The sequence below is a fragment of the Sphaerodactylus townsendi genome, linkage group LG04 (genome assembly GCF_021028975.2).
Source record: "Sphaerodactylus townsendi isolate TG3544 linkage group LG04, MPM_Stown_v2.3, whole genome shotgun sequence".
Classification (NCBI taxonomy): domain Eukaryota; kingdom Metazoa; phylum Chordata; class Lepidosauria; order Squamata; family Sphaerodactylidae; genus Sphaerodactylus; species Sphaerodactylus townsendi.
Window position 1 is genome coordinate 95,337,039 of NC_059428.1, and position 26,413 is coordinate 95,363,451.

General features: G+C 42.6%; 1 protein-coding gene across 5 annotated transcripts in view; it reads left to right on the plus strand.

The window, feature by feature from the left end:
- The first annotated feature begins 642 nt into the window (after positions 1 to 642).
- The window catches only part of ATP10A (ATPase phospholipid transporting 10A (putative)), a 150,715-nt gene continuing 124,944 nt past the window's right edge, over positions 643 to 26,413 (plus strand). For 2 of the 5 annotated variants that reach the window (XM_048495307.1, XM_048495308.1), the window contains exon 1: positions 1,096 to 1,623. In XM_048495307.1, the coding sequence (XP_048351264.1) occupies positions 1,121 to 1,623 (503 nt within the window). In that variant the 5' untranslated portion in view covers positions 1,096 to 1,120. Of the gene's footprint in view, positions 733 to 805; positions 1,035 to 1,095; positions 1,624 to 26,413 lie in introns of those variants that run through there. The other 3 variants (XM_048495305.1, XM_048495306.1, XM_048495304.1) reach the window with 3 other exon arrangements.

Consider the following 26,413-nt stretch of genomic DNA (forward strand, 5'->3'; position numbering starts at 1 on the left):
CCTGTGTGCTTGAATTCCGTGGCTTCCTCTCGTTTTTAGTAACTCGAAACCGAAGCACGGAGGGAGAGCAGACGGGAGGGGTGTACAAGCTGCTTCAAGGCGGCCCAACCCGTCTTCTGGCTCATCGGCGCGCAGGGAGGATTTTTCTAAGAAAGAAACCCAAAACCCACACCCACGGGTGGAGATTTACCACGTACTTTCTGCCGCCATACATCCGCATGAAAAATTCCGTGTTAGAAAGCACCAAGCTCCTGAGGTGACAAAACGGACTGGGGGTGGGGGGACGGACTGAGAAGTGAAATGATGCCACCTTTAGCCATTTCCCCGAGCCAATCTAAACTTCTTGCAATGCAAGCCTTTCTAAGCTCTTGCAAAGTGTTAGCAGAAAGGACGTGTTTGCAGAATAATCCAGCCAGGGTAGCGCTGAAATAACCTTCCCCTCCATTCAGGTAATACAACAGCCCATATAGGACTGCTATCCCAGACGCATTTCCACGGGGATCAAACCCACTGAACTCAAACTGACTCCTGAGCAAATATGTATTTGCTGGGGTTGCACATGGTGTGTAGAGGGGACCACCGGCGTGCACATGCGCAACGCTGGCCGCTCGGCTCAACTTTGCGCCCGGGAAGTTTCTTGGCGCTGGTGGAGTGTTTTCTGGCGGTTCCTTTTTCCGTCTTCTTATTTGATGCTGGGAGTTTCCCGAGCTTCCCCCGCTGCGTGCCCCGGGGGTGAGTGTCATCCACTCTCTCCACCTCTTTCCCTTCCCCAACGTAAACCCCAGTTCGGCGCGGTGGAGCGGAAACGAGTTAGTGGGTTGGTGAGAAATGACGTACCCAGACAAGGGTGACTTTGTACGAGTCCTCTCCCCGGCGCCCGGCAGCGGAGCTAGCGGGGCACTCATTCAATCCCCGCCTGTGTAGCAAGGAGAAAAGTGGCACAGGAGGGGGAGACAGAAAGACACCCCTCCCCAGCTCCGAATCACAGAAGGGACGGTTCCAGGGGAGGGCAGAGACGACCCGCAGCCCCTCCCGTAAGGCAAAAAAGAAAGTGAAGACGAGTGAAACTCCAAGAGATGATCACATAGCGGGAGGGGAGGGAGAGGTGGGGACTTGCTCCATGTGCAAGGGGGGGAAAGTTCTAACTTCCATTTTCTGTGTGTTTGTGCTTTTTGAAGAGGAGGGAATGGCACCAGACAGAGATGGAGGGGACTCTTGTCAAGAGCAGAAGGAAGAAAATGAAAGGAAGACAACGAGGAGGAGGAGGAAGAAGAAAGAGGTCTCCAGGACAAGGATGGTGTATTCCAACTTGCTGCTACCCAGGCCTGAAGTGGGCAATTCCAGGCCTCCGGCTGACAACCGGCTCAAAACTACCAAGTACACTGCCCTGTCCTTCTTGCCCAAGAACCTCTTTGAGCAGTTCCACCGCCTGGCCAATGTGTACTTTGTTTTCATTGCCTTGCTCAACTTCATGCCCTCTGTCAATGCCTTCCAGCCTGAGCTGGCCTTAGCCCCGGTGCTCTTCATCTTGGCTGTCACGGCTGTCAAGGACCTTTGGGAAGACTACAGCAGATACCGTTCAGACCAAGAGATCAACCACATGGAGTGTCTGGCCTACTGCAGGTAACTTGGGCAGGGGAGGTGGCAGTTTCTACTACAGTACTTTCCTGGTGAGGGCAACATGAAATTGCAAGGGTAGAATAAGAAGAGGGAAGATGACATGCTTGTGTGTCAGACAGTGGGGATAGAAAAACATGAGAGAAAATTGTACCCTTCCAGACCCGTGTTATCAACTTCACTGAAAAGACTGCCCTCTCCTTTTTAAACACCTGCTAACCTTCTTGCCTATCTTACCACAGACAATAGCAAAACTCATTTGTAACATTGTGATTAATATTAAAATCTCCCAAAGTGTCTTCTACGACTTTTGGTGCATACAGTTTATTTATTTTCCTTTGCTGTATTCTTTACCTTTGTCCCACCCTTTCCACATGTGGTCACATTTCCTGTAGTGTGACACACGAAAACCCTTATTTCATTACCAAGTTTCTTCTTTAGAGAGTTTGAGTGGTTCTATAGATTTGTGTTGGTATGTATTGGAGGTGTTTGCTGAGATTGTGCTGACTTACATGGAATAGCATTCTGTGAAATGCCAGGCATTGACAAACCGCATTGATGTGGAAGCGTGTGCAGGTTTGCAGAATTAGGTTCTAGTGTCGTTCCCTTCCTTGCATTGTTCAGTGATGGACAGTTGGTCAGGTCCTACTGTTTCTCTGAAACTCCCCCCCCCAAAAAAAATCTTTCCCTGTTAGTTTTAGAAATGGATGGCAACATCAATTTTTAAATCATGACCACTCAATTTTATTTATGTAGGATTTTCATGGCACTAACTGATTTCTTTCAAAGGCCTAGCCTGTTCACATATCACCACATTATTTGATTGCATGAAGTTGTATAGATCTGTTATCAGTTTAATATTATGTGATGCAAAATTAATTTTTAATCTTGAATCTGAAGTATGTTGTTTTATTCATAGCATTTTTGAGACTACCGCATAGTACAAAAAGGGTATATTTATAGTGGCATGATACATTTATTTGTTGTTTTCTAGCAGTGGTAACATGAATCCGTATTACAACAATATGCAGTCAAATCTTTGCTGATATAAGATACAGATTCCTGTGTTTAAGTTATGGAGCATATAGAATAGGTAACTGTTTTGTGATCAAGAGCCAGACTTGGCATCTTCATGCCTGCCATGGAGATCCACTACCATTTCAAAGCCTAAAATTTAAAAATATATTGGGCCTGCCCCCATGGTTGCACAAAGAACTCTGCTTACCCCCTTTATTTTTCAAGGGATGAAATGCCCACACACATACACCCAACATAGCTATTTCATCACTTGAGAGGTGGAGGGATGTCTTGCCCACAATACTAGAGGCCTCATCAGGATTGGGCCCTCACAGTGTTTTTAAATTGCAGTTTTAGGTTTTAAAATAGAGTGGCCCCATGGTGGACACAAGGACACTGTCATATCTAATTTGGCTTTAAGATCTTCTGTGATATCTGACATGTGATAGCCTCTTACCTTTAGCTCTACTGGGAGTTACAGAGCAATCTTACATCTTAACAGTTGTGGATCTGAGGTCATATAAAGCTCAGGCAAAGATGGATGAACATTGAATTATGGTGGACATAGATTTGATACAGTCCTAGGAATTGTTATTTTCAAAGCAGAGAATATATTTAAAACACTTTAATCATATTTAGGAAGTCTGTGTGTCTTAACCTTAAGCATATATATGGAATCAACAATCTGACCTATTTGCATGTAAAAGGTAAAGTTTCCCCTTCAATTGTATCCGACCCTGGGGTATGACTCATAGGTACTCATTTACTGACCAAGAAATGAATGGATGGCTTTGACCATGAGCCAGCTACCAGGATATCTGACCCACAGGGGGCTCAATCTGCTGACCATGTGAGTGGCAGTGCAAGCACTTAACCACTATGCCACACGGTTCCTGGGAATTGCATGTAAACCAGCTCTATCCAGTGAATCATTTGAAACAGTGTGTTGTGACCTTATTCTAGTTCTTAGAAGTTTATAGTATTTTTAAAATGTGATTTGAAAGCATTCCGCGATTAAAAAAAAGTTTTGTTAAAAAATGAGGACATGTGCTTGACATAGCCCTCATGCCGAGTTTACGCTTAACTCTCCCAGTGGTTCTCCAGAGTGTCAGATAGAGAAATGCCTTATATATCACCTAATACTTGATCCTTTCTACTAGAGATGCTCAGGACTAAACCTGGAATTTTCTGCATGAAAAGCAGAAGCTCTGCTATTGACTACAGCCCTGCCTTCTTCTTAAACTTACTTAAAATACTGGATTTATAAAGTGAGTAAAATAAATGCCTAGTGTTATTTTAATAGCAGGTTTCTGGCATTAACACAGCAAGCTGATGATTGGAGGGGATTTGTGTGCCAGAAAAGAAAAATGGCTGTTCACACTATCCCATGGCCTGATTCTAGTCTCTTTCCAGTGTTAAGCCTGAACTATAAGAGGCAATTGATTCTTTTGTTACCTGCTTCTTCCCTCTGAAACATTCTCAATACTTTTGCGCTCTAGAAAGTTGTTGGAAGTGGAATAGACAGTGAATTGGCCTGGACAGCAAGAGTGTATTCTGACAGATAGTTCTGGTTTTTTGCATTTGCTTGTGTGGTGGAGTATGATATAGCAAGCCTTTTGGCATCTGGGTCTTTTTGCCAAAACTCCCTGGGTGGGTGTAAGGATTTGTTATTGAATGATGACTGTTTCTCTAAAGAGATGAACTGCCTTCCCAACACTGGTGGAGCACAGAAGGGCGAGTTTCATAGGCTAGGAGTGTTTGTTTGGAAGATGTTCTGTGTAATAAATGGAAATTCTGTACTGATATTTCTAATGGTTTGATGAATACAGGATTGATAAACAATTTTAAAAGGCCTTCAAACCAAGTTTACTAAAATGCAGTTCAGGTAAGAGATTAAGAACACAACATTACAGTTGTTGGCTGAATGTTCTTGGTGATGGCAGCAGATATTACAGGGCATGGCCAATTTTGGCTAGGTATAACATAAGAGAGGGGAAGAAAGGAAGAAATTAACATCAGAAGCATGTTTTAATGGGAAAAAAGGTAATCTCTCCCACACCAATTACTTTTTCATGTAGTAAAATAAGAAATAAAGATGTGGTCATGTTGATTTGAAAATTAATTAAAAATGTGATCCTGGAATGTTTCAGTTAAAATTTTAAGCTTTGGCTTGAGATAAACATTTATTTTATTTAGTTAATAGTAATAAATGTTAAAGGAGCACCAGTGGCATAGTGGTTAAGAGCAGGTGTACTCTAATCTGGAGGAACCAGGTTTGATTCCTTCTCTGTCGCCTGAGCTGTGGAGGCTTATCTGGGAAATTCAGATTAGCCTGTACACTCCAACACACGCCAGCTGAGTGACCTTGGGCTAGTCACAGTTCTTCTGAGCCCCACCTACCTCACAGGCTGTTTGTTGTGAGGGGGGAAGGGAAAGGAGTTTGTAAGCCCCCTTGAGTCTCCTATAGGAGAGAAAGGGGGGATATAATTCCAAGTCTTCTTCTTCTAATAAAATAGTATTCATTATATTCTAGAAACATTAAAACATCAGCATAAATATCCATAGATACCACAAAACAGGACATGGCATCATCCAGTACTCAGTGAGACAGAAAGCTTTCTGGAAAAGAAATGTCTTGAGCTTTCTCTGGGAAATCTATGGCAAGGGCACTGGGCTCACTTCCTAGTGAAGGAAGTTCCACATTAGGGGCGGGGAGGAGGGATCGTTGAAAAGTCCTTCCAGGGCTCTGCATGTCTCACCTCAGACAATGCTGGAGTCAAAACCTGTGTGTGATAAGCAATCCAATGCTATACATAGTTACTTCAGAGTAAAACCCAGTGGGATTAGACACTAGAGAAACTGTTCAGAGAGCGTATGGTATGCACACAATTCTGGATCACATCATTTTTTCTGCCTTCCTTTTTGCACACCCTTCTTTAGCCAGAAATCTGTTTCCTCCTTTGCTTGACATCTCCTCATTCTCTCAGGACCCAAGTCTAACATTTCAAGATTCCAAATAAATTCTTAACAATGGTGTATGTTTTTGGAAACAGCCATTATTAAACTCATAGTTTCACATGGATGTTTTCATGGATAAGATCAGGAGTTTTATAGAAATGGAAGAGCAACTGGGTTGTCAGTTTGGGTTGATCCTGCAGTTGGACAGAAGTGGCTTTGGCACTGAGGATGTTTTCAATATTTGTAATTGTGACCATTATGCCACTAGCAGGTGCTTTTTTCCAACTCAGAGTGACTGGCAGTGCAGCATCTCAAACCTTTTGAAGGGAAGTGATAAAATATCTCAAATGAAAGTATTCTCTTATGTAGCAAATGTCTGTGTACAGAACTTGAGGATAATCATAAGCCAGCTAGATGGGTGGGTACATGGATTAGCTAGCATACCTCATAATGCCGCAATCAACTAAAAGGGCACATATGGTGCCAGCTGCTTTGAGAAACTGTTTTTTGATGGTTCCGGGAAGTCCCACCTTTGGTCAGTGCATAGGAACTGAATTGAAAGTACATGAGACCTTTTCTTTGATGATTTTGTAAACAGCCATGTTACTGAAATCCCTGCACTAGGCTGCACTGAGGTATTGCTTGGTAATGGTTGTACTCCCAGCACCCTTTAATAACCTAATCTTTGTTTGATTGGTAATTTCAATGGGGGGTATTTTCAGCAGAGGATGTTTTTGTTCTTCCTCTGAACTTGGTCCTTTCCCCACTTACTGTTTGCTGCGCGCTACTCTGCCCAAATAGCATGGGGTCCAGCAGCGCTCCCCACGAGTCCGGGCGGCGACAACACAGCCGCCCCGACTCTGCCGCTCTCCCGCCCCCTCAGCACGAGTCATTTCTGGCGCTGATAAAACGGCACCTTTCATGACCCCGCGCAGAGCGCAGGGCAGTGGGGAACATGACCCCGCGCCAGAAATGACTTGCGCTGCGGGTAGCTAGCCGCAAACAGTAAGTGGGGAAAGGGCCCATGTCTCCCCATTCAAACTGTAGCCTCAGTGTTTAAAAAAACCTACCTGTACTCCCAAATAATTTTGGAATTATGCAGAATTTGTATTTTTGCTGACAGGGACAACCAGTGGCAAATGGTCATGCTGATTAGGCCTGTTCAAGTGCAAAGAGGTTTTTATCTCCAACCTATCTTTCTGCTAAAGAAAGCAGGGCAACAGCAGTAGCAGTAATTCCTCCTAAATAGCATCTTGAAAGCAATGTGTTTAAAACTGTTTTCCTGTGAAACTGTAAGGGCCATAGACTCAAAACTCCAGGATATAGATATTGTATACAAAGGCACATGCATTTATTTTAATGACATTATTCAAAAATATTCATCACTTGAAGTAAATATTGCCTTATTCAGTCAAGCTGTTTAATTTCTTATAAGAGTCTGAAACAAGAACCTTCAATTCACTGAGGTTTAGTCATTCCAGTACACCTCAGCCATGGGGGGGGGGTGGGGAGTCCAGTAGTTGTGAGTCCATCACAGCATGCATGAGAGGCAATCTGGTAGAATTTTTTTTTTCATGTAAAGCTATAGCAGTGCCATCACAGAGAAGTTTTTTCTGCTGAAAAGCATTCATACTTCTCCCAACATGGTATTCTCAATGTAATGTATGCCACTGCATTTGCTTTTGTGATCAGCAATCTGTATTACAGGAGTGATATATGAATTGGCATCACTTACACTAGTTTTGTGTTGCCTGCTAATGGTTGTTCTAGTGTACTGTGGTATTATTCTTTTAGACATAGTTCCAAAGTTGTTGATCTTTCTTTTTTGTGTATAAAACTTTTATCTGCATAACTATTATTTAAATTAACCTTAAGAAAGCTGAGATGAATTTGTATGCAGTAAAAGTTTTGCTGTTTCTCAGTTAATCCAGCACTTTCTGACTGCATATTGATACACATAACAGTAAGGTGCCTTCTTCTAATGGAATTTTTTGACCAACCTAGTAGAAAAACAAGTTTCAGTGCATGGCCCTTGAGATTCAGATGAATCACAAAGTTTTGATTTGAAGAATGTACAGCCCCCATTAACTCAATCAAAATATCTGTAAATCTTGTTATCTGAGTACACTGCGTGACCTTCGTGCAACCCTGTATTTGAATAGCCCAGAGTAAACATCATCCTAGTTAAATTAACTTCTTATGTTTCCAAAAATGTCTCAATCATCCTCCCACCTTATTTGGATTAATAACTTGGTGCTGCCTCTTGATCCCCACTCCCACCTTGTTAATCTCATCAAATTGAGGGTTTGGATGGGGCCCAACTAGAGCCTCATTCAGACCGCCACTGAATATGTGGAGGAGAGAGCAGAGTTGTTTATGCTGTCCGTATTCCCAGTCTCCATAGCTACATTTACAAGTTTTCAAAGATCATATTCACTGACCTGGATGACCCAGGTGAGCCCAATCTTGTAAGATCTCCAAATCTAAGCAGGGTCAGCCATGGTTAGTATTTTGATGGAAGACCACCAAGGAAGTTCATGGTTGCTACATAGAGGCAGACAAATGGCAAAACATCTTTGAATGTTTCTTGCCTTGAAAACCCTACAGGATTGCTATAAGATATCCATGGCTTGATAGCACTTTCTACCACTATAGTTCTTACATGTATACAGTCATACGTATGCTGGGAGCACTTACAAAATAGTCAGGAATTCCTGTTTTGTACAATGCATTATTGTACTGTGTTGATACACTGTGAGGAGCTTTCATTGATAACTGGACGCCTGGAAATGATGGGCATAATTCTGCTCCTTCCATGTGTTCAGTGAAGCCACAATACATGGAATGTGTTTGGGCTTGGTGCTCCATAAGTTGTGCACTTAGTGTAAAGTAAACCTAGTCTGAACTGACAAAAATAACTGGTTCAGAAATGCAGAATGTTCCAAGGTAAAAAAAAAAAACCCCAACAACCTGGATTCTTCCAGATGCATTTTGTGAAAATACTATACAGAACAGTGTTTATTAGAACCATTGGTAAGGATGTTACTGTTTTCATAGAATAAATCAGTAATATCTGTGTTTGTTCACCAACATCTTTAATGCTCTACACATGATCATAGCAATTTCTTAAAAAATACTTGCTAAGGAAAATAAATGAATCTGGCATTCATAATGCCTGCTTGCTGTGCTACTACATCAATACAGGGACAGTGTCTACAGTAAGGGTTGTTTGAGGATGGCTACATAATTCTTAATGATAACTTTTCAGGGTGTTCAAAAAGTATTAATCAAACCGCATAAGCTGGAGCAAACCTGCATTCCTTTTATTCTCCACTTCTTAAAAACAATGCAGGCACCACTGCAGTTTCTGTCCCAAAATCTGAACTTGGCAGAGGTATCCTGATGATAGTGCTGTGAAAGATGATGCAATGCAGCAGCAATAGCCGTAGAAACAAGGGCAGCAGCTGCTCTTCACTTGCAGATCACATATTTCTTGTTTTTCAAAAATTTCACAAGCAGTTCCAGCTTTACTGGCAGATAATTGGGGTGATGTGGAAGTTTCTATTCAGAAATGTGTCTTGGGTTCACATGGGTTGATCTCGAACTGATGCCCCTTCAGGAATGCTTGGGGTTCGGTTTCTAACTACCATGCCCATTCAGTGTTTCAAACACTACAGTGCTTCCGGCAATGAAAGAGATGGTCCTAGGCAAGCACTTTCTTCCCAGGACAAAAACTTGGTTCTTTATTCCTGTATTCCTGGTTCTTTACAAGACTTGCTGTTCTGTCAAGTATTCTGCCCTCTTTTCTCAGAAGGGGAAATTGTTGAAAACAGGATGTTGGACTGTATGGACCTTGGTCTGATTCAGCAAAGCAATTATTTTCCATTCTGAATATATAACGGAAGAAGTTGTCCTCTTTGAGTTTAAGCCTAGCAGTTCTGTTGGCTCAGTAGTCTCCGAGCAGAGGAAAAAATGCCTTTCCTTCATCAGGGTATTGTTCTCACTATTGCCATAGTTTACCTGGCTCTCCATACCATGGCATGCTTGAAGAAGGTGGGACTAGAGTGCAGTGGGAGGGTGCCTATTTCAGTTGTAGGTATTACCGGGTCTATGTGCTTAAGTGACTGAAGGAAACACTGATTGGGGATCATATGGGGAGCATAGGGCCTCACATGAAACTACACTGAGTCAAACCATTGATCTATCATGGTCATGTTGTTTACTATGACAGTGGCAGTTTCAGAGTCTTAATTGGAAGACTTTCACATCACCTGCTAACTGATTCTTTTAACAGGAGAGGTCAGGAATGCAGATGCTTTATCGCTGTCCTACAGCCATTCCTGATCCAGTCAGTGATCCAGTGTATAGTTCCAGTGCTTTTCACTGAGCCATATCTGGTCTTTAGACCAATTGTTTGAGACATTTGTATTTCTACACCTCAGCCTCTATATTCCTGATATGGCTAATGAATAAGATATAATCATAACAACAATAAAACCCATAAAACAATGAATGTTCATCAACACGAGGACCATTTAAACCATTGTGGGGATTCCTGCTTTTAAATCTCCTTTTGATCTACCAAGAAGCTCTCCAGCCTGAATGGCAAACTATGACAGGATCGATAAATCTCCAGTTGCTCTATCTTATTTGGCACTGCAAGAACAACATGTAGTTAGCAAGTACCCTATAAGCCACAAGACAAGGGATACTTTTAGTTTAGCTTAGCTCATCAAGTAGGGCAGGGAAATCCACAGCATCTTGACAAGTTATTCTACTTCATATTTCATATAATTATAACCTGTTGCAAGGCAGGGCCAAAAGAGAAAATGACTAAACATCACTAGTGGTCACATACAGCTTACAACTTGAAATGGTGCAACACATCATCAGCGACTTGCATCCTTTATTGGATGTTAGTGCTCTTTCACAAGTACTGTGGGGCAAACCTGTTTTTTTTCCCCATAGACAACCCACCATTTTTACAAAAACAATTCACCCACAATGGTAATATAACATCTAATTTGAACATGGATTCTGGTACCAAAGCTTGCAAAACCCAGATGCCAACTTTCCTGCCACCCAGACAACACGATCGCTGGATCAGACAACATCTACTGCGTCATCTCAGGCTCATTCACTTGTTCATTATCTAGAATTATATATATGCCATTATATGTCAGCAGGGCTCTTCATTTGTCTAAATCGGGCAAACATGGCAAATCCTTTGCCAAAGGATAAATGGACACAAGACATGGATTCCTGCATCAAGAATCACAAAACTGAAAAACCAGTAGAGGAACACATCAGGCTTTTGGGGCATTCAGCACAGGATCTCAAAGTAACCTTTTTTATTGCAAAGAAATTGAGAAATAGACTAGAACAGGAGGGTGAAGTTATAACACTCAGGACAATGGAAACACCAGGATTCAATAGAGATATCAGATATCCACTCCTCTATTGTGCTGTACTAGTTTGTTGCCATTCACAGGTTTTACCATATGCGTTAAACCAGTCTTACATAATGCTCAGTTATGTATGCAAATTGATCCTAACCAGCTTTTCCACGCAACACCCTCCCCACTCTCTACCTAAATGTAATGGTTGGTAACTTCTGTATCAGTGTATCTGAAGTAGTGTGCAAGTACACAAAAGCTTATACCAAGAATATAACTTGATTGGTCTTAAAGGTGCCACTGCACTCCAACTTTTCTCTTTAAATTTCATAGTGAAGAGAAGAATTGGACCCAGGATTTCTGATATAAGTGGTTCAGTAACTTGTGTTTTCACCTTTAATTTCTACAGCTTGTATTACCAGCCTGACCACTGAGCTCTGCCGTGTTGATTCTATAGAATTTATTGGTCTGTCTTCTCCTGGGATCAGCAAGCTCTCTAAAACAGCTGGCTGATTTATTCTTTTAAGATGAGCTCCTAAGTTAGTTTGTTTAATGCCAAGATTCTTCCAGCTGTGTGTAAGACACTGATTTTATACAAGAGCATGTAGTAAGGGGAATATTGCAGGAAGAAACATGAAAAGCCACAAGTATGTGTGTCAGAGAGAGACAGAAAGTGTTTGTGAGAGAGAGGACCCATGTTTATCCAAAGATGTGACTTATACTCTGTGGCTATATGAAGGATTTGATATGTTTCAAAAACTGAAAAGCCGAGTCACCTCTATAATAAACCATTCAAGGCAAAATTGGGCCTGACCACAGTTTATGTGTTTCTGCATTGTGCCAGCCTTGTCACTAATGTATTATTTACCTTCTACTGGATTTGGGCAGGCTGTACAGACTCCAGAGCAAGGTGACAGGAAGGGCTTACAGTTCCCCTGAGGGCTTTGGTGAATAACATACTTTTTATAATTCAGAGCTCTCAAAGGCACCAATTGGAACCTCTTTTCAAAAATATTTTCCTTACTATTACAGTCAACATGGAAACTTTCATCATGTCCTGAAAACCTACCCAACCCCATACTCTTTCTCAGAGGGTTATTTGGTAAATGTTGCAGTTGAGCTTATTATTGAGGCCTGTCCGTTTTGTGTGGGTTGGTTCTGCTCTCAGATGAGGGTTCACAACTGTGGCCCTGAGGTTGTTCATGACAAACATAAATTTGATTCCAGTACCCAGCAGGGAAATCCTCAGTACACCTCATCACACAAGTATTATTTTCTCCTCAAAACTGACAATATAAGGAGGCGGACAGTACCTTTATCAAAATGTTGCCTTGTATGCCAGGATGCAGCATTTGTGAAGCAGTTTTTAAAGAATAGTATGCTACAAGAATGGCCACTTGTCACTCTTCTGCAGTTTGAAAAGAAAAAAAAACTCCACAGGCATTGAGAATAAACAGAAACCAACTGTTTCATCTTTGTAGAGCAGGAAATAAGAAAATTAAGAGCCCCATTGCAGCAGGGGGGGGGCTGAATCTGCACTTGAGAGTAGCGGGGTAGCCATTCCAGTGGATTTATCCTTCCCGGGGCACTTACCCCAGTGGAGGGGCTAAACCACTTCCATTCAGCTGCTGTTGCCACCCTTAGCATAGGAATGTCGCACAGGATGTTGCTGCAGCATCCTTGTGCCACCAGTGACACCTAAAACAGTAACTTAAGTCTGAACAGAGGGTGCTGGGAAGCAGGGAGGACTTTTATCTTGGCAGGCCTCCCTATTCCGCCGGGAAATCTCTGTGGGAGTGGCAGCTGGGCATAACTGCAGTGCTTCAGTTGGGTGCTAGTGGATGGGGCTGTAAGACTCACTGATTATTAGGCGGATTCCGCATGGGCCAAAAACCGCATGGGCCAAAAACAGTAAATGGGCCAAAACCGCATGGGCCAAAAACATTTAAAACCATTTTGCACCATTTTCACACTGCTGTTGTTGGCCCATGCGGAATCCTCCAAAGACTCACTATTAGACTATTAGAAATAATGATCGTGAACTCGAGGTCAGATTTTTGAAAAAATATATCATTTATGTTAAAGTTTATTTATTTATTAGAATGAATGTAGTCTGTCTATTTAAAAACAAATGTGTGATGGCTTAGCAGCATTTTAAACTTCCATACAAAATCAATTTAAAAAGCCATTAAAATGCTTACAAGTACCAGGGGCAAAATTAAGCTTTAAAAAGGACATTAGGAATTCACAAAATTGTCAAATGAAATTTGGGAAGATTTTTCAGTAGTCAAACTTTCCCCAATGTAGACCCCTTAGGATTGTACTTGGTCCTCAGGTAGTTTTCCCAGTTGACTATAAACAATAGTCAACACTTGAATATTTTTATAAGGTCAAATCAGATTTTAAAATTAGATCACTTTGTACATCTTAAAAGTAACTTATAAAATTAGCAATCACAATTTGACTAACTTAATAATAGTAACTATAGATGAGAAGGAACAGGGTTCCCCCTAGGAAGCTTTAATAACAAACTTTTACTGTTTGGCTAACTTTTCTTGCCTTGCAGAAATGCTGTTCTTGGGCAGGGCTCTGAGGTGCATCAGGCAGGCCTTCCTTGTTTTGAGTAATTTCTAGCCCTCTTTTCTTGAATTTGTTTTTGTTATGGTTGCCTGGAAGCATAGATCTCATTTCAGGACGTTACATTAAAAAGGATTTTCATGTTCAAATTAGATTTTCTATTGAAAGATTTTCAATGACTCCCCGATTTTAAGAAGTTCAAAATGTTGTAATGTTGCAAATAATGTGATTTCAGGGAGAAATGAAGGCGATAAGCTTTTAAAAGCTGCATCAAACCTGTCTTGCACAGCCATTCACATGATGTTAAAATGTTCCATGACAGCATGCTGCCTGCCTCCTGCCACACTTCTGTCTGGCACCTTCAACGTGGTGACATAGTGGTGACATAGTGCTTGTGGTGACATTGCCTGACAGTGGTAGTTAAGTATTATGTTCTGGAAAAGCATGAAACTGTATGTATTTAAAATCATTATTGTGAGTGGCTGCTGCTGTGGAAAACAATTTCCTTTGAATGCTGGCTGCCAATAACAAGCCCTGGCTTAGGCCCATTATGCGTGGAATGTTTATCTCGGGACTCTTCACTGTGTAGTGGGGTTGTAGAGGGATCTCATGTTTTTCTGTTTACATGTGAGGAGGCACCCTACTGCCTGCTGTGCAGCTTGTCTGCTGAACTTTCCCAGGTCTTCTTTTCCTGGTTCTCTTAACTCTGCCCATCAAGTCACTCTTAAAGGCACATATCTCATCACATCCAGTAGTGTCAAGATACTGGTTTTGTTAAAAGCCAACAAGGGGAAGGGGGCCATGTCCTAGAATGGATACTGGGCTAGTGACTGTTCAATTTCACAGTGTGTCTGTTGTGGGGAGAGGAAGGGAAAGGAATTTGTAAACCCCCTTGAGATTCCTTACTGGAGAGAAAGGGGGTACAAATCCAAACTCTTCTGAATAAAATAATCTGCCATTACATCTCTAATATCTGGGTGCTCCTATTTCCACCTCTTCCAATCTATGGGGAAAACATCTCTTTTCCCAAACTGGTAAACTGAATTTGCTGTTTGTGACAGTTTTGGGAGGTAGTAGTGGGCATTAATATGTTGTTGGTGGGAGAAAAGGCACCAAACTCTTCAAACTCTTACTCATATGCTCCAAAGATGCTTCTCTTGTTAAAAAGGAAACAACACATTCCTTCATGCTTCCTGCCAGACACAATTGCGATTTCCTTCACTGACTAGACCAAAAGGTAAACCTTTGAGCCTATTTCATAAATTTGGTAGCAAAGTTTCTGCACATTGTGTCTTCAGATCTAGGATACCTACAGACAAGCTTATAAAAATTAAAATAGAAAACACACGTGGGGAGGCTTGCAGTAGAATGGGTGAAACAAAAGTAATTCATTACAGGATTATAGATAGAACAGGTAAAAAATGAAGGTCATTTTATTAAAAGCTAAAAGGAAAATGGTAAAAACAGTTTGAGAAACACTTGGAGAAAACTTAGAGATATAGAGAATAAGCTCCCCCCCCCCCCCTCCAGGGTCCGGTTATTTCTAGAATTGTTATTAATAGTGGGTATGGAATACTTGTACCTAAAACCTAAAGCCATGCTCTGATCAGAGGGGTCTTCTTTGACATAGCTATGCCCCAGTGGTGTACTGGGGAAAAATGGCATCCGGGGCAACACCCGCTCTGGGTGCTGCACCTCATCCCATGCCACATTTACCTTAGTTGGCAGCTACACTGGCAGTAGCAGTCCGGATGGCTGCTCTGGTGGCGGCGCTCCTGGGCAGCCTGTCAGGGCCAGTCTGAAGGGGTGCCTGGTGGCAGCCCAGCATGCTGCTCCTGCTGGAGGCTCCACTGACTGAAAAAGCAGCCTGGCGGGGCCAGGCCGAGGGTGCTTGGTGGGCCAAAGCAGCTGGACGGGGAGCCTGCTGCGGGCTGCCCCTCAAACAGGCTCCACCAGGCTGTTCCTTCAGCTGGTGGAGCCCCCCCCCCCGAGCTTCTTGCTGTTGAGCTGCATCCGCAGGCCAGTCAGCTCAGACAGGCACAACCTGTGGCCACGGCTCAGCAGTAGGCGGCTCAGGCGGGCACTGTGGCCGCAGGTGGCCTCCCTGTCAACAGGGAGGCCATGGAGTGCAGGAGCTGGCCTGTGGCTGCGGCACCCACCTGAGCAGCATATAGGGAGCCACCGGGTACCCCCATGTGATCTGGTGGCATGCGCCTGGGGACATGGGATACCCCATGTTCCCATTAGCAGTACACCACTGCTCTGCCCTCTGTGGGGTTGGTACAATGATCCCTTATTTGACTTAATCTTTTGAAACCAGTGGACTAGAACAGCAGCATTATCCAGTATGGTAGATCCTAACAAAATCATACTTATAGGTACTGTACCTTGCCATCCTAAACAGTTAGGATTGTTATCTAAAATAAATCCAAAATCTCTGTGATTCTGTAGTGCTCCAAGACACTGTTTTGTTGTGTTTGGGACAACAATATCTAACTCTGTCCTTTTCCTGTGTATCAGGGATACATTGTGTAGAAGTCATATAAAGTATTATCAGTGTCAGAAAGAGCCTGTTTAATTGTGCTTGTTTCTGGTTATTTCCTTCAGCATTAGAATCTCTGCCTGTGTACATCCACATGTGAGGCTAACTGAGAATGCTTAGCTGTGGCATCTCTATTTTCCTTTTTTCTTTGTAGATACCTGAAGAGAATTGGATGATGTCCTTTGTGAGGGATATTTTTTTCCTCATGGAAATTATTGGAGGCAGAAATTGCTCAACTGTAAAAGTTACCATGAAGGAAAATAGAGAGATAACTACATGGAATGATACATTCGTTTTTCACTTTCTTCTGTTACAATTTATTTGTCATAATGGAAACACTGTATGAAGAATATGAAAGGGGGAGAAAACCTTCCAAGTTTCAATTTCTGTGTATGCATTAGAGTAATAGGGCCCTCTTTAGCCAAATCCATTAGTCAATTTGATAATACCAAATTGCTGTTGGTAGTGTGCAGCGTATCAATAGATGATTGGTACACATGCTTGCACTAGGCTTCAACTTAAGAATGTGTCAGCACAGAACACACTTGTGTGTCCAGTTCTAATGCAAAACCAATAAAGCTACAGGAAGTCTCAAGAAAGAGCAGGAATTATGTAGCACTGGGTAACCTTATGTTTCCTGTAGCCTACCCCAGAATGGCAATTGAAGGACCATTTATTATTTTTGGGGATTGAATGCACTGAAAATGTGCCCCCAAGCACTGAACAAAATTCTATGCTGCTGACTCCTTATGACCAAACTCTGTCATCCTTCTTTGTTCCCACTTCTCTATCTGAAGTCACCCATGAGGAAGTCCATGAGCTTCCAAAGCAATTTGTTCATAGATTTCACTGTAAGTTCCACTTTACACATTTCAAAAAAAATCCAGGAGAGCAGAAAGATGAGTCCTTCCTTTCTTTTTCTTTCCTTACAACTTGGAGTAGATGAATAAGCTCCAAGACAGGTGTGCTTAGCAGTATGTCAGCTTGATAGAGCTTTATTTGCATTTTAAATGCCTGCATTACCTATACTTTACCTCTGTGTGACTTGCTATGAAAGCTTTCCTTAAGCAGGTGTAAGCAGAAGGGAGTTTAAGAGAAAGCTTGAGTGAATCTGAGAGTGCTAGGGGGAACAGTTGCTTTACCCAGGTATCTAAAAATAAGGCTGTAGCTGCATTTTACATGAAACCTATTCTGCAGATGGGATTTGAATTCTGACTGTGAACACCCTTGGAGTGTAAAAATTTAACCCAAATGCTCATCAGATGATAAGTCATTGGAAACCAAAGCGAAATGTACAAAATCCAATCTAGCTAGCTAAGGCATTAATGTAATTACCGTGCAGTGATTTCATCAGGTATTCAGTCGTATTTTTGTGGTTCATGAGGTTGCCATGTTTCATAAGGCTCTTTTTGCATGCACGGTCTATTTCTCCATCCCTTCCAGAATTACTTCAGCAGCTTCATTGCTCACCTTGTCATTTCCACTAACCTGTATTCCTCCTGGCTACATCTCTTAAAGGCTGGGGTGAAGGTGGGGTGGAGAAGAGCTGATTTTGGTAAAGAGGATGATTCTAGCATGAATTTTTAACTCCATATTCAATGTAGATCTCTCTGAATATAGAAGAACCCTGCTGGATCAGACCAGTGGTCTATCTGGTCCACAGATGTCAAACTCGCAGCCCTCCAGATGTTATGGGCTACAGTTCCCATCATCCCCTGCCAGCATGATACTGGCAGGGGATGATGGGAACTGTAGTCCATAACATTTAGTCCAACATCCTGTTTGACACAGCTGCCATCCAGTTGCCCTGGAGGGCCGACAAGCAAGCACAGAGGCCAAGTCCTTTCACTGATGTTGCCTTTTAGCACCAAGCCTCAGAGGTTTACTACCTCAGAATATGGAGGTTTCTTTATTAAACATGGCTACTGGCTGTTGTTGTTGTTGTTGTTGTTGTTGTTGTTGTTGTTGTTGTTGTTGTTGTTGTTGTTGTTGTTGTTGTTGTTGTTGTTGAATTTTCTTATACCGCCCAATCCCCGAAGGGCTCTGTTAATGAACTTATTCATCTCCGGCTTCCAGTTTCTGGTGAGTTCAAACATCATAAAATAGGACATGGAATGTTTCTTTCCTGTGATGTTTGTATATGCTTTCAAGCTGCTTAGACTAAGAGTAAGTGGTGGAAGGAAGTGGGATTGGGATAGCAGCAGTGGTAGGATTCAAATAATTTAACAACCGGTTCCAAAAGGACTCAGTGGTGGGATTACAACCATTCTCTGAACTAGACAAAAAATTAGCTACCGGTTCTACCGAATAGGTGCAAACCCTGACTACATCTGTCCTGTCTACTGTCCCAATGAATGTTGGGTGGTTATTGTTTGTGCATACTCAGGCTATGGAACCCAGCAAAAAATAAGAATAATTCAGAGAGAAAACTGCTGCTGTGATATCCCTCCTTATATATGTGCAGTGTATATTTAATACATGCAAGAAACTGTAGTGTCTGGTTGTAGAAAGAGTGCATTTGCTGTGTTTTGGTTTTCTGAGGTATTGTCTAGTCTGAACTGTATGTTATCTTTTGTAGGTTCTTCCTAGGTTTTAAAGAGTTGTTGAAGACTGCTGGTCTTTGTGCTATCATTGGCCAAAGAGCTCTATATAGCATAGATATGTTTCATTCATTTTGGTGACCCAAAGGGACCCCTTCTTTTGTCCTGTGCTCCTCATAGGACACATTGGGCAACTCCCAGTTGATTCTATTTACTGAGAGTGAAAGTACAGAGAAGAGAGCATAACTTGTACCATAGGGCTTACTCCCAGGAATTGCAGTCATAGTACATTAATTTTTTTTCTATTTACACAAAGAGGTCTTTGAAAATATGCTGTGTGTGCCTACACTAATATACACAGGAATTATTATTTAATGTTGTAGATTGCTTTACATATAATTTTAATGTGTACTTTAAAGCAGTTCACTGAATTCAGATGGGGAAAAATCATTAGAGTCCCCCCCAGTTTTCCCCAAATCCCAATTTTTCCTTTAGACCAATAGAAGAATATCCTCAGGAACCCCCTCCCCCGAGTTCTTCTGTGTTTTTCCAGTGATCCTTTCTCTTACAGGTGTAATATTTTTCTTTATCGACACAACATATTCACAGATTTTTGGTATTGTTCTCTTAGTTCTAGGATATTCAGTCAAAGAACCAGACTTCTCTCTTTTTTTGTATCTGGCTTTCTGAATTTGTGATTGTTTATTGTCATTTCTCAGTACTCTGATAATTAAATCATATTCTGCTCCAAGCTGGAAAGTTCTTCCTTCTCAATCTGACAGTTTGGTGTCCAGTTGTTTAGATGTTGTTGTTTTTTATCACTGACAGCTACTCTTTTCAAGCTGGGAGAACTTTCTTTTAGTCATAATAAAATTCCTTAGAGCTATGCTATTTGTTACTCTCTGGACAGTATTTTTTAAAAAAATTGCTCAGAGCTGCTCCCTCACAAGTCTTGATTTAATGATGAAGGCATGGTGCTGAAGCAGTGCGTGGCCAAATTCTCATCTAGGCCCTGATCCTGAGAACAGCAAATGCTGGATGTCTGCTGCTGTACTCATGATTCCAAAGAATTAAAAGGGCAGCACAGCAAAAGCTTGCCCACTTCCTTTTCAGCCCTTGCCCGATTACAGGCAGATATGGAATAAGGAGAGCTATTCTGGCCTTTCTTCTGCCAGTCAGATCTACTGGGGATTTTGTTCATACCAGCATAAGGTATACTTAGATCATTGTCAGTCCCAGTGGAGAATTACTTCCTTCAAAAGGAGAGTGTCAATTGCATCTCCATGAGATATTCTTGCCTACCCTTTACGAATCATCTCCACTCATACAGACAGATCATCAGTCACTCCAAAAGCAAATAATTCAGGGAGTCAGTGAAGTGATACCCCAGTTTTAATTTGGGAGAAAAATACTTCAATATCACTACCAGTCATCCAATGTAAGAATAAAATTTTAAAAGCTTCAGAAGAAGTGCTATAATATATTTTTAGTTGCTCAAAGGTAATTATTTCCTCCTACTAATTTGCTCCTACAAATTTGCTCTTCTTGTAGCTTTGTTTGCATTTCTGGTCAGTTCCCTGACTTAAATGAAGCATTCTACAAACAGACTTTGCCAGGGAAAGGTTATAGTTATTATAAATCCAGAGAAATCTTTCACCAGTACTTCAAAGAGGTGGCGAGGTAGAAATCATAGTTCTCAAGTGACAAGGTGCTTGTGGTTGGGTGGTGAAATGATCTTTTAAGGAAAAATCAAGAAGGATGGAATGTTCTTAAATATTTTGAATAGCATTCAGGATGGAATTTCTTGTGGCGTAGGAGGTTAAAAGCTCGTGTATCTAATCTGGAGGAACCGGGTTTGATTCCCAGCTCTGCCGCCTGAGCTGTGGAGGCTTATCTGGGGAATTCAGATAAGCCTGTGCACTCCCACAAACGCCAGCTGGGTGACCTTGGGCTAGTCACAGCTTCTCGGAGCTCTCTCAGCCCCACCTACCTCACAGGGTGTTTGTTGTGAGGGGGGAAGGGCAAGAAGATTGTAAGCCCCTTTGAGTCTCCTACAGGAGAGAAAGGGGGGATATAAATCCAAACTACTACTATTACTACTACTACTACTCTTCTTCCTCTTCTTCTTCTTTTGTTAAAACTCAGCCTGTATTTTCACATGACACTAGCATGTGACATGTGCAAAGGCCAAGCTTATTGACAAAAAGTAGGCAAGATTTCATTAAATCAAAAAAGCTCAACATCCCCATGCCACTTCTAATGGCAGCATTCTGTATGAAATGAAGGAGATGAACATATATATATACACACACACACACATACACACACACACATATATATACACATACACACACACATAAACACACACACATATATACACACACATATATATATACACATATATATACATACATATACATACACACACACACACACACACACACACACACACTAGCGGGGCCCGGCCATGCGTTGCTGTGGCAATTGTCCTTCTCATCACAGTCTGCAACCCACACAGATGTCCATGCAGGTCCAATGATCTGCAGCATAGCCTTTTGGGGTGGTCAAATGGAATCCCCCTTTCCCTTTTCATTTCACATTGTTATATGGTGCTGTCTTGTTTTTTTAGTATAAGGCAACGCTTTCCATTCCACAATGGAGCTGTCCAGAGTGTGAATCCCACTGTCCATGAGGCTGGTTGACATGCACAATCCTGGCTTGGGTAAGGCAGAACTGGGGCAAGGAAGCTATCCCAGTCAGGCAGCAGAGGCAGGGTGGTAAGGCGCTCAGATCGAGGCCAGCTCCCTGGGTTCTTAAAGGGCCACATGCAAAAGAAGCAGAGCCAGTAGTATTGGTTTGCCCCCACCCTGCGGATTTTCTTAGAAGAAAAAGGCAAACTCCAGCTCGCTTTTAGTAAAAGAGAGCTGTGGCGAATATGGGTGAGGAAGTGGGTAAGTGGTGGTTGGATGTGAGGGGGGGCAGAGTGAGGTGTGTGAGGATGAGCTGGATGTGTATGAGAGTATGTGTGTTGTGTGGTAGCAGTGGGTGAGGCACAGAGAGTGAAAGTTACCTGCGTGTGAGGGGGGGAACCCCTCCTGACGTCTTACACGGCAAAGTGTGTATATGTTTCACTTCCACTCGTATTACCTTCCAGTATTACCTGTTTACTGTTCTAACTGCTGATCTCTGGCCATCTGCGCAAACATTCTAAGGGCATACCAACCCCTCAGGCCACAGACATGCTGCACGAACATTCTAAGGGTGACAGTTAAACAGAGCCAGCTTCACGGCCTGGTGCGCCAGGAAAAAGGATGTTTTACCTGGCTCAGGTATGGACTTTCGGTGATTTAAAGGTCCGATTACCTGCCCACAACAGGGAGGGACGTCATGTGAAAATTTGGGGGCGATCTGTCCAGCTGTTTCGGCGTTAGGGCATGAGTAACAAAGTCACTGTTAGCTTTATATATAGATAGATAGATACACACACACATATACACACACATATACGTATATATACACACGCACGCATATATACACATATATACACATATATCCAAGTGAGCTTCCATGGTAGAGAAGAGATTCAAGCCTATGACTCCCAGATCCTAGCCCAGCCTCTAACAACTATACAACACACCCTTGACATAATGGAAAGCCTGGGTACCTCTTTGTTGAAAGAAAGTAACTGGCCCTATTCTACCTGTTGATTGTTCTTTTAGAGTGTTCAAAATACTCTCTCAAAATGGAGTATTCATCTTCAACCTCGGCATACTATGGAAAAAGACTTTTCATTTGACATTTGAGTGTAGGTTTGAATCTTGTTTCCTCTGTTTTTCAAACTAGGAACTTTCCTCTTGGACCTGAATGGGAATGTGTTGACTGAAAGATAAAAGGTATCTGCTTTTCCTGAGGACACCTGTTGTGCTCCTAGGTGGGCTGTTAAAAACCCCAACAAATCAGTGAAAAACAGCTGTCTGGGCAGGCCCTTCAGTATTTCTGATATGATCCTGCTATAATCCCCACTGAAATCAATGGGTTTACTGTGTTTTAATTCTTTGCCATGGATATGCTGAAATGAAATACATACGTCTCATGGGTCTCCCACTTATACCTAGGTCTCCTTTAAAAAGGATTTTAAAAATCACCAAATGAAGAGGCCCATTTCCTAAATGGAGGAAAGCTATTAGGGACTTCTTGTCTGGACGTTCCCAGAGGGTTAGACTGGGAAATCGGGTTTCCTCAGTTCTTACTCTAAATATGGGAACGCCACAGGGCTGTGTGTTGAGCCCTTTACTGTTCACCCTTTATACATATGATTGTACTCCTGTCTATCATAGTAACACCATTATCAAATTTGCTGATGACACAACGGTGGTGGGGCTCATCTCTGGAGGGGATGAGTCTGCCTATCGGAATGAAGTGGACCGACTGCTCTCATGGTGCAGGGAAAATAACCTGGTTCTTAACACTAACAAGACAAAGGAGCTCATAGTGGACTATAGAAGGAATAGCTCAGAAATTCAGCCCTTGACTATAAATGGAGATCAAGTGGAGCGGGTGGCTAGTTTTAAATTCCTGGGCGTTATGATTAAAGAGGATTTGACCTGGGGAGTACAGACTACCGCGGTGGTTAAGAAAGCCCAGCAAAGACTGTACTTTCTGAGACTTTTAAGGAAGCAACAACTAGATGGAAAACTTCTGGTGTCCTTTTACCGCTGTGCTATAGAGAGTGTCCTAACCTACTGCATCTGTGTATGGTTCTCCAGTTGCACAGTGGCGAATAGGAAGGCGCTCCAAAGGGTGATCAATACTGCACAAAGGATTATCGGCTGCCCTCTCCCCTCCTTGGAAGAAATCTATAATGCCCGAAGTCTAAATAAAGCCCAAAATATTCTAAGGGACCCGTCTCATCCAGCACACTCTCTTTTTAAACTGCTACCATCTGGCAGACGATACAGGGCCCTCAGAACTAGGACAAAGAGGCTTAGAGACAGCTTCTACTCTAGAGCTGTGGCTATGCTAAACTCCGCTGCTTCATATTGATGTATTTGGGGCTATGTAGGGATGGGTGGAGGATGATGATGTATGAGTCTGAAATTGCATGAGTCTGAAATCGTATGAGTCTGAAATTGTGTGCATCGAGGAATGCTGCTGTAAATTTCGTTGTGCGTGCACAATGACAATAAAATGCTTATGCTTATGCTTATGCTTATGCTTATGCTTATGCTTATGTATAGAGGGGTGAGGCTTCTTTTGTCACAATCCCAGATTTTGATTGTAAACTGAATTTAGCTGGAGAGTTTTCAAGAATTATAGTTTTACTGCAATGCAACTGATTTAGAGAAAGATTCATGAGGAGCTGCTGGCACCAGCTGTCCCTCTTCCTAATATTCACAATCACTTTCTCTTCCAAAATAACCAGGAAAGGCACCAAAAATGTAAAGTGATATTCAGCCAAAGTCCCATGAACTTATGAACAACTGGCATAAAACAAATTTTCCTCAGAAGACTCCTGTATAAAAGTGATGAATGCTATCAGTAATTTTCAGGACATTATAAAAGCCCTGAAGTTAAATCCACAGTCAGAGGATGTGAGTGACCTGGACTGAGAATAGAAAATTAAATTGTCTAACCAAGCTTCACTCCTCATTCCAGTTCTCCCATGCTAAGGAAATAGCTGTTTTTAGAAATATAGTTCACCTTAGCCTCAAGGCATGGAACATTCATAGTAGTGTGTGTGGTAAATCATGAGGTCCCCTTCTGCTCTTAGAAACATTCTTTAGATTTAATTTTAACTGAGTACCTTAGAATTTGCTGTAGGGTCAGAAATATGTGCTTGTTGCCACAGAATAAGAGGCTTATGTTTATATGAATTCAGAGGTTCCCTCTCACACCTTTCACTAGTATGAGTTCTTTACAGTCTGCACATTCACGGGCATGTTTAGAGGCAACATAATGGAAATGAAGAAAAATCAGTTCGGAGTTCAGTTTTATTGGCTACAGATAAGTGGAAATGCCCCAGTCATACCTTTTTCATAATGCTCTGCTGCTCTTCTGGTACCCAGTTTATTTCTCTCTCACACTGTGTGATGTGTACTAATCAGCGATCCTATACTGAGTGAGACTGGGCAATGCAACATGACTGAGGACGGACCGATCAGTGCCACTGTACCTGATGGAGACAGAACTTGTTCCCACATTAGTGTGGCAACTTGTCTTTTAAAGCTGTGCTTGGGACGTGATTGTAGCACAGCAAGAAAAGGAATGCTTTCCTGCATTGGAGGAATGATGGGTTATATTCCCCCTTGTTGTTACTCAATGTGGAGCCATGGAACTTCCTTCCCAGTTCTGGGCCAGCCAATTGGTGCATGTCTTCAAAACCGAGGCGTAGTCTTTTCCACATAAAAAAAACACACTCACCCTTATTTGCATGCAAATCTAAGCTCAAGGATCAATTTTAGTGGCAGCAAAGGCTAGATCAAAAGTAGAAAAGAAATAATTGTATACACAATGCTAGCCATAAAATAATTAATTGTATGATGAAGTGAGAATGTTTTAGTGAAGAAAGAGGTGGTGCTAAAATGAAGTGGGAGAAAGGAGTGTGTCAGGACTTGAATGATGGAGACTTTTGGGGCAGAGTGAAGGAAGGAGTTGGTATAGGAGATTTGCCAGCCAGACTTGAGCAGGAGAAAGTCATTCAAAGTAAACCTGTTGCAAGGTGAAAGAGATTCAGGAGTTTGACCAAAGCAGGGGATATTTCACCAATGAAGAAAGGGGGAATAATAAAAAGTTACCTGGAAATAGAGTCCTTCCAAAGTCTGCCGGAGAGAGAGCTTGGAGAACTATAGGAAGTTGATAGAAAGAGGGATAAAGTAGAGGTGTTACTCAGTAAGGGGAGGGGAGAGAGATGATATGGGAAAGTGAGTGTTAAAGGGGTTCAGTTTCATCACTGTAGTGGTGAAAGACACTGGTTCAGTTTTTTTCATCCTGAAAAACCATCTGTTTTTTAAATCAGGTTGGTCACATGGTTTGAAAGGGAGGGTAGGAATTGTCTCCTTGAGGCCGTTTCCGCACAGGCAATGAATGGCGACCTGGAGACGGTAAAAACGCCGTCTCCAGGACGCCATTCGCACGGGGGGCGCAGCTGCGACGCAGCCGCGCCGCCCTCGCGCTGCCCTCCCGGCCTGAAGCCGGCGTTTCCCCAGAGCGCTTCCCAGCGCTTTTTTTGGGGAAACGCCGCAGTGAAGCTGCTGCCGAGCGAACGGCAGCGGCTTCACACCGCCTCCCCCACCCGGCACTCACCTTGTCCCCGGGCTTCTGGCGCGTCGCCGAGGCCTGGGGACATGCCCCCCTGCCCTGCGCCACTGGAGCAGGCGCGCAGGGCCAGGGGGGCATGTCCCCAGGCCTCGGCAACACGCCGGAGGCCCGGGGACATGCCAGGTCGGCCGGGCGCCGGCGCTCCGCGGCGCCAGCTGCCCGGCTGTTCCCAGGACCGTCCATGCGGACGGTCCCAGCGTCGTTTCCGCCTTCGTGCGGAAAGTGGTCCTTAAGGACAAGAGATGGCTTTCTTATGTTATTTAGCAGAGGAAGGGAGTTTAATTGCCATAGTTGATTGTTGTGAGACTTTTCTAAATATGTAGATGCTGGTGCTGGTACAGGTGCTGGTACAGACACTGGTAATCTTCCTTCTTTATTTTAGGACAGTTTCCAAGATACACAAGACTTAGCCTCTTGCAGGGGGATGCTGCAGCTTCTCCCGTCTCCTT